The 13,624-nt window shown below is 43.3% G+C and overlaps 1 protein-coding gene across 1 annotated transcript in view; it reads right to left on the bottom strand.

The window, feature by feature from the left end:
* Positions 1 to 13,624, bottom strand: part of kif19 (kinesin family member 19) — a gene marked incomplete at both ends in the record, with an annotated part of 36,434 nt that overhangs the window by 5,646 nt on the left and 17,164 nt on the right. The window contains 5 exons of the mRNA XM_079261239.1: positions 65 to 259; positions 376 to 501; positions 3,230 to 3,366; positions 3,889 to 3,976; positions 4,074 to 4,184. Coding sequence (XP_079117365.1) covers positions 65 to 259; positions 376 to 501; positions 3,230 to 3,366; positions 3,889 to 3,976; positions 4,074 to 4,184 — 657 coding nt within the window. The remainder of the gene's footprint in view (positions 1 to 64; positions 260 to 375; positions 502 to 3,229; positions 3,367 to 3,888; positions 3,977 to 4,073; positions 4,185 to 13,624) is intronic.

Here is a 13,624-nt window from a genome sequence, read left to right as displayed (position 1 = left end):
TAAAAAACACACCAGCCAAAGTAATAACTGTGCAAATTAAACAGCAGCCGCTGCATACACACACCTGTGCTGCTCGCTCTGAGCCGGCGAGGTCGATCATAAAAAGGCGAGCAAAGCGGACCTCCTGCAGGACGTCGCGACAGCGGCTCTGCTGTTTGACGGCCACCTGCAGCACAGCGTGGGAGCGAGATGACGTCTGATTGGCCGCTGTCGGCTCCTGGGTACGTTGTTTGTTTCCCTTCATCAGTAATTCCATGATCTGAAAACACGCAGGCACAGCGCTTACCGGCAGTTTCTCAACATTTTAATTAACAATTCTAATAAAAGTAGTAATAATTTAAAAAAAAAAAAAAAGGGTTTGTTAACATCTCTCACCTCCTGGGCATTAATAGTAGACACTTCTGTGATTCCTGCAACCTGAATCACACCCTTAGAGTCCTCTCTTAGGTCTAAGAAGCCTGAGGATGGGTTCAGTAGGTCACGAATCATTTCATTGTAGATCTATAAAGACACAGACAGTACATCACTCATCACCACACGGAGAAAGTTTATCTCCACATGCAAGCCTTCATTTCAACGACACCAGCTGCCGTATTTTCTCCAACTACTCATCGGGACATTTCAGCTTGTTGGGTGGAAGGCTGCCAGAGCTGCTCTTACAGGTAAGAAAACTCAGCTGACTCTGCTTGGCTGGCAGGGAAAATCCATCAGCAGAGGAAGTGACATCCTGGGAAGTGACCACTGGATGGCAATCTGTCAATAGTATGTGGATGTGATGACACGTTTTATTTGTCAAGCTCACTTTAGTTGCTTACACTAACAGGAGGCGTCTTTCACTCAGACTGTAAGCTGGATATTTGTTCTGATATTTTTTTTTGACCTGTAGTCTCTTATTGCTGGTGGTTGCACAAGACTGAGCGTGTACTGTCATGTTAGCAGCTCTTTCCTTAGCTTCAAAGTTTGTTTTGCTTTATTTCCACACATTGCATCCAACTTAAAGAGAATAGGGAACCAGCAATGTTAGAGCATCAATGCCTTGGAAAAAAAAAAAAAAAAAGAGAAAAGATAAGGATGCCTTTGTGTTTCTGTGCACGTGTCTGTGATTCAACACATCAGACTGAGATCTGAAGAAGAAAAGGAACAGATGTGTGCTCTCTACTCTATCAGGCTATAAAACAGCATTTAACCTCTTTGCAGTGAGGCAGCGGCGGTAACAGATTGCTCCCTGGAAACTGCAAACACACACGTCACACACACCCACTCATCTAAGGATTCATCCTGACGAGATCAATACAGGTCAGAGCATTCAGATTTCACGCGTTCTGTTTGGATAGAGAGAAAAAAAAAATCATTTCCACCCACCCAGAGAGTCACTATTGAGCTGCTCCTTGGTACTATTGTCACTCCGTGTGCATAATGACAGTGTCTGGCAGTGAAAACAAAAAGCATAATTTTGATGTCAAATCCGACCGTCCCTCCTTGAAGGTAAAATTTCAGGCCAACAACTGCTTATTTGTGCCAATTTCACGTTTTGTTGAAGGCTGAATGTTCTTTTCATGTTCGCTCTTTGATTATTGAATTCTATTCATCATCTGCCTTTTTCTCTGTCACTCTTCATCAGTTGCATCACTTTTCTGCAGGATTTTTCTTCCTTTTCTTTGTGACAGCCCGAACACTTTGAATAATTACACATCTTTCATTCTTGTTTACCAGAACATCTGATTAGGACCACTTCATGACAAACGTTTCATGTGACAACATAAATTTCATGTTCTAAAATCAAAGAAAGTGAAATATGAAGGAGAAATATCCCACCGCTGAGGCTCAGCTCTGCCATTAAAGCCAGATGAACCAACTTCATTGTATCCAGAGCTGTTAAGGACACTAAACTCTCAGGCTGAGCTGTTCTTGCTTCTCTGTAATGAGGTGTGGAAGCAGGCCAGCAGGCACAGAGACACAGAGAAAGTCTCATCGTCTACAGACAGAAGAAGGGATAATCTCTCTGCCAACGGGATGATAGCTCCCTGCACATATGATAGTACAGCAAGTGTAAAATTTGTTCCTTACTGTGGGGTTTCTTAAAGGCTTTGAGTGTACAGTAGTGTAAAAGAGAGCTTGTGCAGCTGGAGGCAGCGTGAAATGCCTTGTTATAAAAAACTTGACATCATTAGTAAAGTAATGTTTAATAAATAAATGTGCAAAAGCAGAAGAAGGAAACAGAAGAAGAAATAGTATATCATAGGTAGTAGAGCTGTGATGATATGCTTTTGTCCCGATTTGATTAGATTCGGATTTTTTGGGTACAGATTCGATTTAAATAGCGATTCTCACAATTCTTCGATATTGCTGATTTTTGTAGGTTAAAAAGAAACAAAAAAAACCCAAAAAACTTTTTTTTGTGCTTGTCATTTGTCTTGATTTTGATTTGGAAAAAAAACAACAGAGTAACCAGACCATCATTCTGCTGCTTTAATACCCATGAACACAGGGAAAATGATCAATAAAAACAATAAAAATGACAAAAATTCTGTAATGGATTATTTTTGTTTCTTTGAAAAAAAGAAAATCGATTTTTTTTTGTGAAAAAATCTATTTTAAAATTGTGAAGCAAAAAAATTCAGATTTTTGATTTGTCGATTCGATTTTCCCATCCCTAATAGGTCGAGTAAATAATTCACGAAAAAAAAAACCTTCCTTCATCTTCATGTAAACTACCAGAACTTTGCAATTCATGTTAAACAAAGGCTGAGTCATGGGAGAACACATAAGCAAAGTCTTTTTTCAGGTGGAATAAAAGGTTTTTTTGTTTGCCATTTTCTGGCAGCCAGCTCAAAGAGCTTTTCTCACACAGCGATGAGACAGACATATCTGTAATGAGCAGAGTTTCTGCATCATATGGCACCTTGTTTGTATGACACATTCCCATTTAATTATTTGAAGTTTGAACTGTGTTTTATTTGAATGCCAAACCTTGTTAAAGTCTTTTACAAGAGTTTCTCCCCATGATTTTGGTATCCTACATGTTAAGACTAGTGGTTTCAGGGTGCGCAAAGATTTAGCTAGATCTTGTGGAGCATGAGATGGCCATTCCTATTGTTATACTGGTCTGAAGAAGTGATAATTATTTAGTAGAAATTGGCAGCGACAGTAATGAATGACTGCTAGATAGCGTTTCATTGCTATTGCATTAACTGAATGATTCTGCCTTTAGGTCTGGAAGAAGACTTGCCTCGAGATATGACATGGAGACACTGTACAGCATGTCGTCGCTGGTCTCCTCAATGGCACGAAAAAGGTCATTCAGTGTGCGAACGTAGATGCCTGGCTCCTTGTCTGTTCCCAGCATGGTGTATGTCTTCCCACAACCTACCAACATAAACACAATAAATACAAGCTTTCCGCACCAAAATGATGATGTAAAAACAGATAAACAGTAAGAAGCCAAAGAGCCACTCATTTCCCCTCGTAGCTGGCTAAGATTAAAATAGATTTAATGTGAGTTTTGGCTTTTATTTCCACAAAAACCTAACTGATACAAAAAAAAAAATGTTGTGACTCTTGTGTTTAAGATCAATTGCAGTGAAGTTCTGGGAATGATTGAACAGGAAAAAGGGAAGAAAGTTGAAGAAGAAAAGATAAAAGTGGGTAACTTGATGGATTGACAGAGTTCAACTAGTCTTTGACAGTCTGTCATGTTCATTTGACATGTCGGAGGAGGAACATGAATCATTTTCTCATCCTACTTTTGCTAAAATTGGAAAAACAGGTGTCAGTAAGATGTGTTATCCTCTTCCTGAAGGTGGGCTGACTGACAACACACTGAGTGACAGGATGATGATAGATGAAGTTGGTGAAAGACACCTACATTCATACAGCGACAACACAAACCTGTGGGTCCATAGGCAAACACAGTGGCATTGTAGCCCGATATGAGGCCTTCGATCAGACCCTTGGTCGTAGATCTGTAAACCTCTTCCTGCACAGATGGAAGAAAAAAAACATTGGCAGAACACAAATAAGTCATGTTTGATCCATTCAGCTTTGGTTTAATTCAGCTTTTATTTCTGACTGACCTGACTGGCTGAGAAGTCGAACGCCACGTCAAACATGTAAGTCTTCTCCCTGGAGCGATTGGCACGCAGGATGTCATCTGGATCTTCCATGGGGTCCATCAGAACCACCATCTAATGATGGAGAAAGAAAGGTAGAGACATGAAAGAGAATAGAACAAATCGTGTGTAGGCGGCTAGTGTCCAAGCCTGCGTTGACATTTCCATGGCCAATTATCTTGATGATGGGTCTCTTTGTCAATCACAGTACAGAGCTGTGTTAATGAGCGATTGTGATCTCAGTTAAGTGAAGTGAGGTTTGAATGTGTGGCAAAGGTGAAAGCAGAAAGGACAACTGAAATGTCACTGAAACATAAATTACTCTATCAAGTCAACTCTGCAGGATTTACAGCCAAAAGGTCTAATTAGTTTCAGTCAAATGAAAATGTGCATTAACATATACATTTATTTATATTTATATATTTATTTATATATATTTATTTATGTATATATATCCTCTCCCTGAGCCGTCACCTTATCGTGGTGGAGGGGTTTGTGCGTCCCGAAGATCCTAGCAGCTATGTTGTCGGGGGCTTTATGCCCCTGGTAGGGTCACCCATGGCAAACAGGTGTCTAGGGGAGGGACCAGACCAAGCACGGCTCATAGACCCCTATGATGACGACCAACCTGGGCATGAATGTTCCCTTGCCCTGACGCGGGTTACCGGGACCCCCCTCTGGAGCCAGGCCTGGAGGCGGGGTACGAGAGCGAGCGTCTGGTGGCCGGGCCTTCGCCCATGGGGCCCGGTCGGGCTCAGCCCGAAAGGGTTACATGGGCCCCGCCTCCCGTGGGCTCACCATCTGCGGGAGGAGCCGTAGGGGTCGGGTGCAATGTGAGCTGGGCGGCAGCAAGGGGCGGGGACCCTGGCGGTCCGATCCCCGGCTGCAGAAGCTGGCTCTAGGGACGTGGAACGTCACCTCTCTGGTGGGGAAGGAGCCTGAGCTTGTGCGCGAGGTTGAGCGGTTCCGACTAGATATAGTTGGACTCACCTCGACGCATGGCTTGGGCTCTGGAACCAGTACCCTCGGGAGGGGCTGGACCTTCTTCCACTCTGGAGTTGCTCATGGTGAGAGGCGCCGAGCAGGTGTGGGCATTCTCATCAGCCCCCAGCTTGGTGCCTGTACATTGGGGTTTACCCCGGTGGATGAAAGGGTAGTTTCCCTCCGCCTCCGGGTGGGGGGACGGGTCCTGACTGTTGTCTGTGCTTATGCACCGAACAGCAGTTCAGAGTACCCACCCTTTCTGGGGTCCTTGGAGGGAGTGCTGGAGGGTGCTCCTTCTGGGGACTCCATTGTTCTGCTGGGGGACTTCAATGCTCACGTGGGCAATGACAGTGAGACCTGGAGGGGAGTGATTGGGAGGCATGGTCCCCCCCCTCTGAACCCAAATGGTGTTTTGTTATTGGACTTCTGTGCTCGTCATGGATTGTCTATAACGAACACCATGTTTCAGCATAAGAGTGTCCATATGTACACCTGGCATCAGGATTCCCTGGGCCGCAGTTCAATGATCGACTTTGTAGTCGTATCATCGGACCTGCGGCCACATGCCTTGGACACTCGGGTGAAGAGGGGGGCGGAGCTGTCAACTGATCACCACCTGGTGGTGAGTTGGCTCAGATGGTGGGGGAGGAAGCCGGTCAGAGCTGGCAGGCCCAAACGTGTTGTGAGGGTCTGCTGGGAACATCTGGCTGAGTCCCCTGTCAGAGCGAGCTTCAACTCCCACCTTCAGCAGAGCTTCGAACATGTCCCGGGTGAGGCGGGGGACATTGAGTCCGAATGGGCTGTGTTCCGTGCCTCTATTGCTGAGGCGGCCAGCCGGAGCTGTGGCTGCAAGGTCGTTGGTGCCTGTCGTGGCGGTAATCCCAGGACTCGTTGGTGGACACCAGCAGTGAGGGATGCCGTCAAGCTGAAGAAGGAGTCCTATCGGGCCTTCTTGGCCTGTGGGACTCTGGAGGCAGCTGATGGGTACCGGCGGGCTAAGCGGCATGCGGCTTCGGCCGTTGCCGAGGCAAAAACTCGGGCATGGGAGGAGTTCGGCGAGGCCATGGAGAAAGACTTCCGGACGGCTTCGAGGAGATTCTGGTCCACCATCCGGCGGCTCGGGGGGGGGGGGGGGGGGGGGGGGGGGGGAGCAGTGCTCCATCAATACTGTGTACAGTGGAGATGGGGTGCTGCTGACCTCAACTCGGGACGTTGTGGGTCGGTGGAGGGAATACTTCGAAGACCTCCTCAATCCTACCAACACGTCTTCCCATGAGGGAGCAGAGCTGGTGGACTCAGGGGTGGACTCTCCTATCTCTGGGGCTGAAGTCGCTGAGGTGGTCAAAAAGCTCCTTGGCGGCAAGGCCCCGGGGGTGGATGAGATCCGCCCGGAGTTCCTTAAGGCTCTGGATGCTATGGGGCTGTCCTGGCTGACACGCCTCTGCAGCATCGCGTGGACATCGGGGGCAGTACCGCTGGATTGGCAGACTGGGGTGGTGGTCCCCCTTTTTAAGAAGGGGGACCGGAGGGTGTGTTCCAATTACAGGGGAATCACACTCCTCAGCCTCCCTGGTAAGGTCTATTCAGGGGTCCTGGAGAGGAGGGTCCGCCGGATAGTCGAATCCCGGATTGAGGAGGAGCAGTGTGGTTTTCGTCCTGGTCGCGGAACAGTGGACCAGCTCTATACCCTCTCTGGGGTCCTGGGGGGGGGCATGGGAGTTTGCCCAACCAGTCTACATGTGCTTTGTGGACCTGGAGAAGGCATTCGACCGTGTCCCCCGGGGGCTCCTGTGGGGGGTACTCCGGGAGTATGGGGTACCGGACCCCCTTGTACGAGCTGTCCGGTCCCTGTACGACAGGTGTCAGAGCTTGGTCCGCATTGCCGGTAGTAAGTCGGATTCGTTTCCGGTGAGGGTTGGACTCCGCCAAGGCTGCCCTTTATCACCGATTCTGTTCATAACTTATATGGACAGAATTTCTAGGCACAGCCGAGGGGTTGAGGGCATCCGACTTGGTGGCCTCAGGATTGGGTCCCTGCTTTTTGCGGATGACGTGGTCCTGTTGGCTTCATCTGGTCGTGATCTCCAGCTCTCGCTTGAGCGATTCGCGGCCGAGTGTGAAGCGGCTGGGATGAGAATCAGCACCTCAAAATCTGAGACCATGGTCCTCAGCCGGAATAGGGTGGATTGCCCTCTCCGGGTCGGGAGTCAGGTCCTGCCTCAAGTGGAGGAGTTTAAATATCTCGGGGTCTTGTTCACGAGTGAGGGAAGGATGGAGCGTGAGATCGACAGACGGATCGGTGCGGCGTCTGCAGTAATGCGGGCTCTGCGCCGGTCTGTCGTGGTGAAGAAGGAGCTGAGCCAGAAGGCGAAGCTCTCGATTTATCAGTCGATCTACGTTCCTACCCTCACCTATGGTCATGAGCTGTGGGTCGTGACCGAAAGAACGAGATCTCGTATACAGGCGGCTGAAATGAGTTTCCTCCGCAGGGTGGCCGGGCTCTCCCTTAGAGATAGGGTGAGGAGCTCAGTCATCCGGGAGGGGCTCAGAGTAGAGCCGCTGCTCCTTCGCATCGAGAGGAACCAGTTGAGGTGGCTCGGCCATCTGGTCAGGATGCCTCCTGGACGCCTCCCTGGTGAGGTGTTCCAGGCACGTCCCTCGGGGAGGAGACCCCGGGGAAGACCCAGGACACGCTGGAGGGATTACATCTCTCGGCTGGCCTGGGAACGCCTCGGGATCCCCCCCGCAGAGTTGGCAAATGTGGCTGGGGAGAGGGAAGTCTGGGCTTCCCTGCTTAGGCTGCTGCCCCCGCGACCCGGGGTCGGGTCGCGGGTATATATATATATATATATATATATATATATAGTAATGCACATCTGTAGTGACAGCTGTCAAGGATGTTTTGTTAACCCAGTGAGTCACTTTGCATGTGATGCAGGTGTGAAAGGATGCTGAATGCAGTCACGACCTTAAGCAAAGGAAATCATTAAAGTCAGTTTGAAGTTTCTGATACATTTCCCGAGGCTCCTGGTTATTTGATTTATGCACACCTTCAGCATGAGGTCCGCCATACACATAATGATCCTCAACCACTCTTTTTCTCATGTTTCGGGTGTTTCTTTTGTGTGAGCAAACACCGAGCTGAATGTAAAGAAATATGAAAGATATTGGATGCAGGGAGTCCTTTCATTCATTCACTCATTCATCCATTCATTCATTCATTGTCTAAACCACTTAGTTCGATTAAGCGCGGGGGACTTGCAGCCTATCCCAGCAATCTTTGGGCTAGAGGCAGGTTACACCCTGGACAGGTTGCCAGTCCATCGCAGGGAGTCCTTTAAACAAAATATAATTTTTTTTTAAAAGTTGCAAAATCTATGTGGAACATACATTTTAATTGTCCTTTTATGGTTATTTCACACAAACAGCAACATGTCAGGTTTTCTTGGCATGGCGTCGTATTCAGGATTAGTCCAGGAAACACCACTACCCTCTGGAGAACAAGTTTATAATCACGACAACACTAAGAGACTTCTTTTAACAGTACAGTACTGGCTGAATTTCTGGCATAACTTTAGATATGTTTAAGGTTGTTTATTTATTTTGACTGGGCTGATACAAATATCAGTACAGAAAGCAAGTTTCCTGTCTGTCTGTCTAAACAGATTGTTAATTTACATGTCTAATGTAAAATAACATTATAAACCTGAGACTATGAATATACAAAAAGTTCTTATGACCTTTCATTTCACAGAAAAACTGTTTTAATCTGTTTTTGAATTGATCACGATTTCTCAATAGTATAATTTAAAAAATATCATTACTTAAATTCAGGTCTAACACAATTAATTTTATATTTTACTGTGAATCTACTTACATTGGTATACATACGGTTTTGGCAACAGAGCTTAGGTTATAATGGTTAAGTTGGGACTGGAGGACCCAGGTTCAAATCCTCAGACTGGTAACAAAAGCAAACCATTGTAGGGTCTTAACTGCAATTTAATTATTATACATGCTAATATTTTACATCAAATCTTTAAATGCTTAAATAAAACTAGAAATTCCATGCAAAAGTAAACACCTAAACTATATTTTTAGTATGAAATTTTACTGGAATTTTATGATTAGTTTTTTTTTTCCACCTGTTTTCTATGTTTACAGTGCATTCCTGCTGCAGTCACTTAACTGAGAACTGAAAGCTAATTAAATACCACATCAGACTTAGATATTAGAGGATGTCAGTGTGTGATTTTTTATATTAATAAAACTTCATTTAAATGTAAAGTGGATGTTATTATCAGTATGTATTATGAGTATAATATATATGTATAATATTTAAGGCAGTTTTAGTCTTTTTTTTTTTTTTTTTTAGAAAAAATTGGTCAAATTCTAGGAGAAGAAACTTAACATTAAACTCAAGTATTTAATAATTGTTTAAATAAATCTGCTTAACAATGGAGATTAATTCTTTTCAGCTAAAGCAGGGCCATGCTCGGACTATCTCCCTTCCTGTGATATAGCTCTAAATGCCAACCTGCCACATAAACCCGTTCCTTCTGAATTTCCATGCTCCATCTGCTCTCCTTCTTCTTATTCCCTCTTTCTTCTTATTCATATCTGGAACATTTGCCAGCCTGGGAGCTCATAGTGATCCCTTCTATGCTGCTTATGTTCCATGTTACTATTAAACATATTGTTTAAAGTAATACTATTTAATAAATAACTATGCTCTTATATTTAACTTGTGAACTTGTTATTTTCTTTTAATCTAATCACAACAGGTGATGTAAGAGGAACATTACAACTGATGGAGACCAGAGAGGGTAGTGTTGAGTGTATTCATCGTATAAAAGCTGCTGGCATCAGCCTCATACCTGTAACTGCACTTGTTTACTTTGCTTAAAGAGAAAGGAAAAACAGGATAACCACTCAATCAAATCACAATCACCACTTATTTTGAGTCAGCTGTGGTACTCTACTAACCTTGCGGGCTAAAAAAAAAAGCACTTAACATGTAGTTTGTACATTTTAGAAAACTTGTTTGATGAAAGAGAGAAAAAAAAGAAAGGAAATTGAAAAGAACAGAAAAGTCAAGTGTATAACAGGTTGTTCCTGTGACTGTGTGGTACACACAGTATGTAGGCACTAATTTAGACAAACAGCGATCCCCATAGACCAGGGGTCGGCAACCCAAAATGTTTAAAGAGCCATATTGGACCAAAAAAACAAAAAACAAATATGTCCGGAGCCGCAAAAAATTAAAAGCCTAATATAAGCCTTATCATGAAGGCAACACATGCTTTATGTATCTATATTAGCTATATTAGCCTACTATCAAAATGACTAAGTTGGCTACAAATACATAATGAGCCTTAATGATAAAATGTTTATTTTCCCCACTGCGCATCCTGTAGAGAATGACGCACCACGTGATTACTCTGTATTACGATGCCGTCTCATGTTTAACTTCATTACAATATTAATGAGTTATGTTTCGTTGCTTTGATGAAATTAAAAAATGCAACATAGAAATCCGATTTTTTATGTCATTTTTATTTTGAGGATTCGAAAAAAAACAAAAACAAAATGGAATGTGCATAACGATACCCTTATCTGGGCAACAAACAGAGCGCACTAAAACACAGCCTGCATTTATAAAAAATAAACCAATAAATCAAATTAATACAGTTTGATTACTGTGCAAATGCCAAGCAAGTCAGTGCAATGGTAAAACGCAGCAGCATCTTCTTCTCTTTTGACACGCAACCAACGCAGCTATCCTCCGACCCGAGCACCATTACCAAGTGTCATTCCAAATATATACTGACAAAAATCAGAAATCCTTTTATAAAAACATCCACTTTGTTACTCAATATGTATGGGGTTCCGTTAGTGTGAAAATAAAGTATATGTAATATGTGTACATGTTGTTGGTTTATGTAGTTCCAATGTGTCTTTGGTACATGTCTATGGCCTAATGTTTTTGACAAGTGTTGTTGCTTTTTGTATATGTCTATATTGCGTATGTATTTCTTGCATATGTACATGTTGTATATGTACATGCTGTACATGTACATGTTGTATATGTATTTATTGCACATATAAATGTAGGATGATGTAAATATTGTACATGTATGTTGTTGCATTTGTGTTTGCTGCATATGTAGACTTCATTTTTCGCTGCACGTCTTTACCTTCTGATTTGCTAATGTCGTTGCTTTCTGTTGTTGGTTAATGCTGTTGGGTTATGTTGTTGGTCTCTGCCGTTGTAGCCTTTATCACAAATAAATGCTGAAATAGGCCATGTCTGGTCTAAGTGCTTATTAGACATTACAAAAAATGTTAGAATTTTAAGAAATACATATTTTAAAAAGATTTCAAAAATATTTCCATTATAGCATTTTTTTTCCCTTCAGGCGGTAATTCGGACAGCAAAGGGGTCCTAGTGCAAATAGCTCCGGGATAATGATGCTGGCTACTTTTATTTTAACAACCTAAAACTAAATAACCTTTAAAAAAAAATCTAAAATATCTTCTTGGAGTTTGGGTTATTTACTGTGTATGATTGTGCGGCCGCATTGGCTGGACACGGACTACTCTGCATGCTAGCGAGTGTCTGGGCCACCGGATTATTCTGTCGTAGTTCAACTGGTTCAAACTTTATTGGGACAGCAGCGGGCGTTTTTGGTCAATGAACGCTAATCTTTATCTCTTCAATGAAGGTTATTTTTATTAATTTAAATTAAGAATATTAACGTATCCTTGGAGGATATTGTCATATTTCAAATGATCAATGCTTTCATTGATCATACACATAATGATCAAATGATTTCAATGCTAATTGTGCCTTTATTCACAGGCTCTGAGGACTCACTGCAGTTTTGCATCCCTAAAAGTGGGAATCATTGCTTAAAATATTGAGTTGATCTATCTACTTTGATAACTTTGATAACTGTTCAACATGTACATATACAACATGTACATATACAACATGTACATATACAACATGTACATGTACAACATGTACATATGCAAGAAATACATACGCAATATAGACATATACAAAAAGCAACAACACTTGTCAAAAACATTAGGCCATAGACATGTACCAAAGACACATTGGAACTACATAAACCAACAACATGTACACATATTACATATACTTTTTTTTTACACAAACGGAACCCCATAAATATGTGTGTATGAAGGATTATGTTCTTACCTGTTTAATGTGACTTCTGTTTTCGGACATCACTGGTCAGCTTCTCAACATTGGGCATGTAAGATGTAACTTGTGCTGAATGAATGTCCTTAATTTGCTGATCGGTGATGTTGCCGCCATTTTAATGGCCCTTTCCTTCACTGTCTTAGCGGAGAGGTGCATGTCTTTGATTTTCTGTATTATCTCAGTTTTCTTGTTGAAGTTAGCAAATACGTGTCCAGATATGTTGATGACTGAGTCCTTCATGTAGTCACCATCTGTGAACGGTTTTCTACGCTTTATTATCTCCCGGGTTGCAACTAAACTTGTCGAGTGGAGTTTGGAGATGCAATCCACTTAAATCTATTTTTGCGCTTCTCTAATTTCCCCAGAAGTAATGCAATCGCACTTTTTGTGTCACTCCCAACTGGGTACTGGCTGCAAATGTAGCATGCTTTCCCTGGAAATGTCTTTCCACATGACTCTTTTTGTTATTTGACAACTTCTTGCTACAGAGCAAACATTCAGGCAATCCTTCCGCATTGGCAATGAATGCACATGATTCGGTCCAAGAAACGTTGAAACCTCTGTTCTCCTCGGTTATTTTTCTCTTTTTCCCTTTGAGATCCATAGCGCATCATACAGCCCCGGTTTGTTTACAACGCCACCTGCCTCCTCCTGCCCTGCTGATAGGCTATGTGTGTCGCAGGCTATGACGCAAATCTTCCTTGACAGAAATGTTGAAATTTAATATTTATTCTACACATTTTTACAGCATTGGAAAACGTTAAGAATGTTTGTGTCATGTTTGTCCTCTTACGGATCAAAACAAAAATATATATCTTTTTCCATTTTTAAAAAAAACCTTTTTGAAAAAGCTCCAGGGAGCCACTAGGGCAGTGCTAAAGAGCCGCATGCAGCTCTAGAGCCGCGGGTTGCCGACCCCTGCCATAGACAATCTGAAATGTTTCTGCTCAGAACAACTGAACAAGCAACCCATCAGTCAAACTCATCAACAGTATGTGGACGAACAACACGAATGCAAGTAAATTTAAAGGGAACACGGGGAAAAGCTGTGTAAAACTGGTGCTTTTCTGCACACTCTAAGTGGTACTCCCTTGTTTTATGTGAATATGCGAAGACTGAAATGTCAAGTTGCTCCAGCTGTGCTGCCTGACAATGCCAAACTCTCATTCCCACAACCACCAGTAAGTAGAAGCTCTCACAGAGATTCTTTCAGGGACAAACAGAACAGCATGGCATCAAATAAAAAGAAAAATGAAAAATGGCTGGCTAACCACAGAGTCAGTGCGGGTGAAATTTACCA

The sequence above is a fragment of the Telmatherina bonti genome, assembly GCF_933228915.1.
Source record: "Telmatherina bonti genome assembly, chromosome: 21".
Lineage (NCBI taxonomy): Eukaryota > Metazoa > Chordata > Actinopteri > Atheriniformes > Telmatherinidae > Telmatherina > Telmatherina bonti.
The sequence above is the reverse complement of the archived record's forward strand: the minus strand, read 5'-3'. Positions and strand labels throughout refer to the sequence as shown.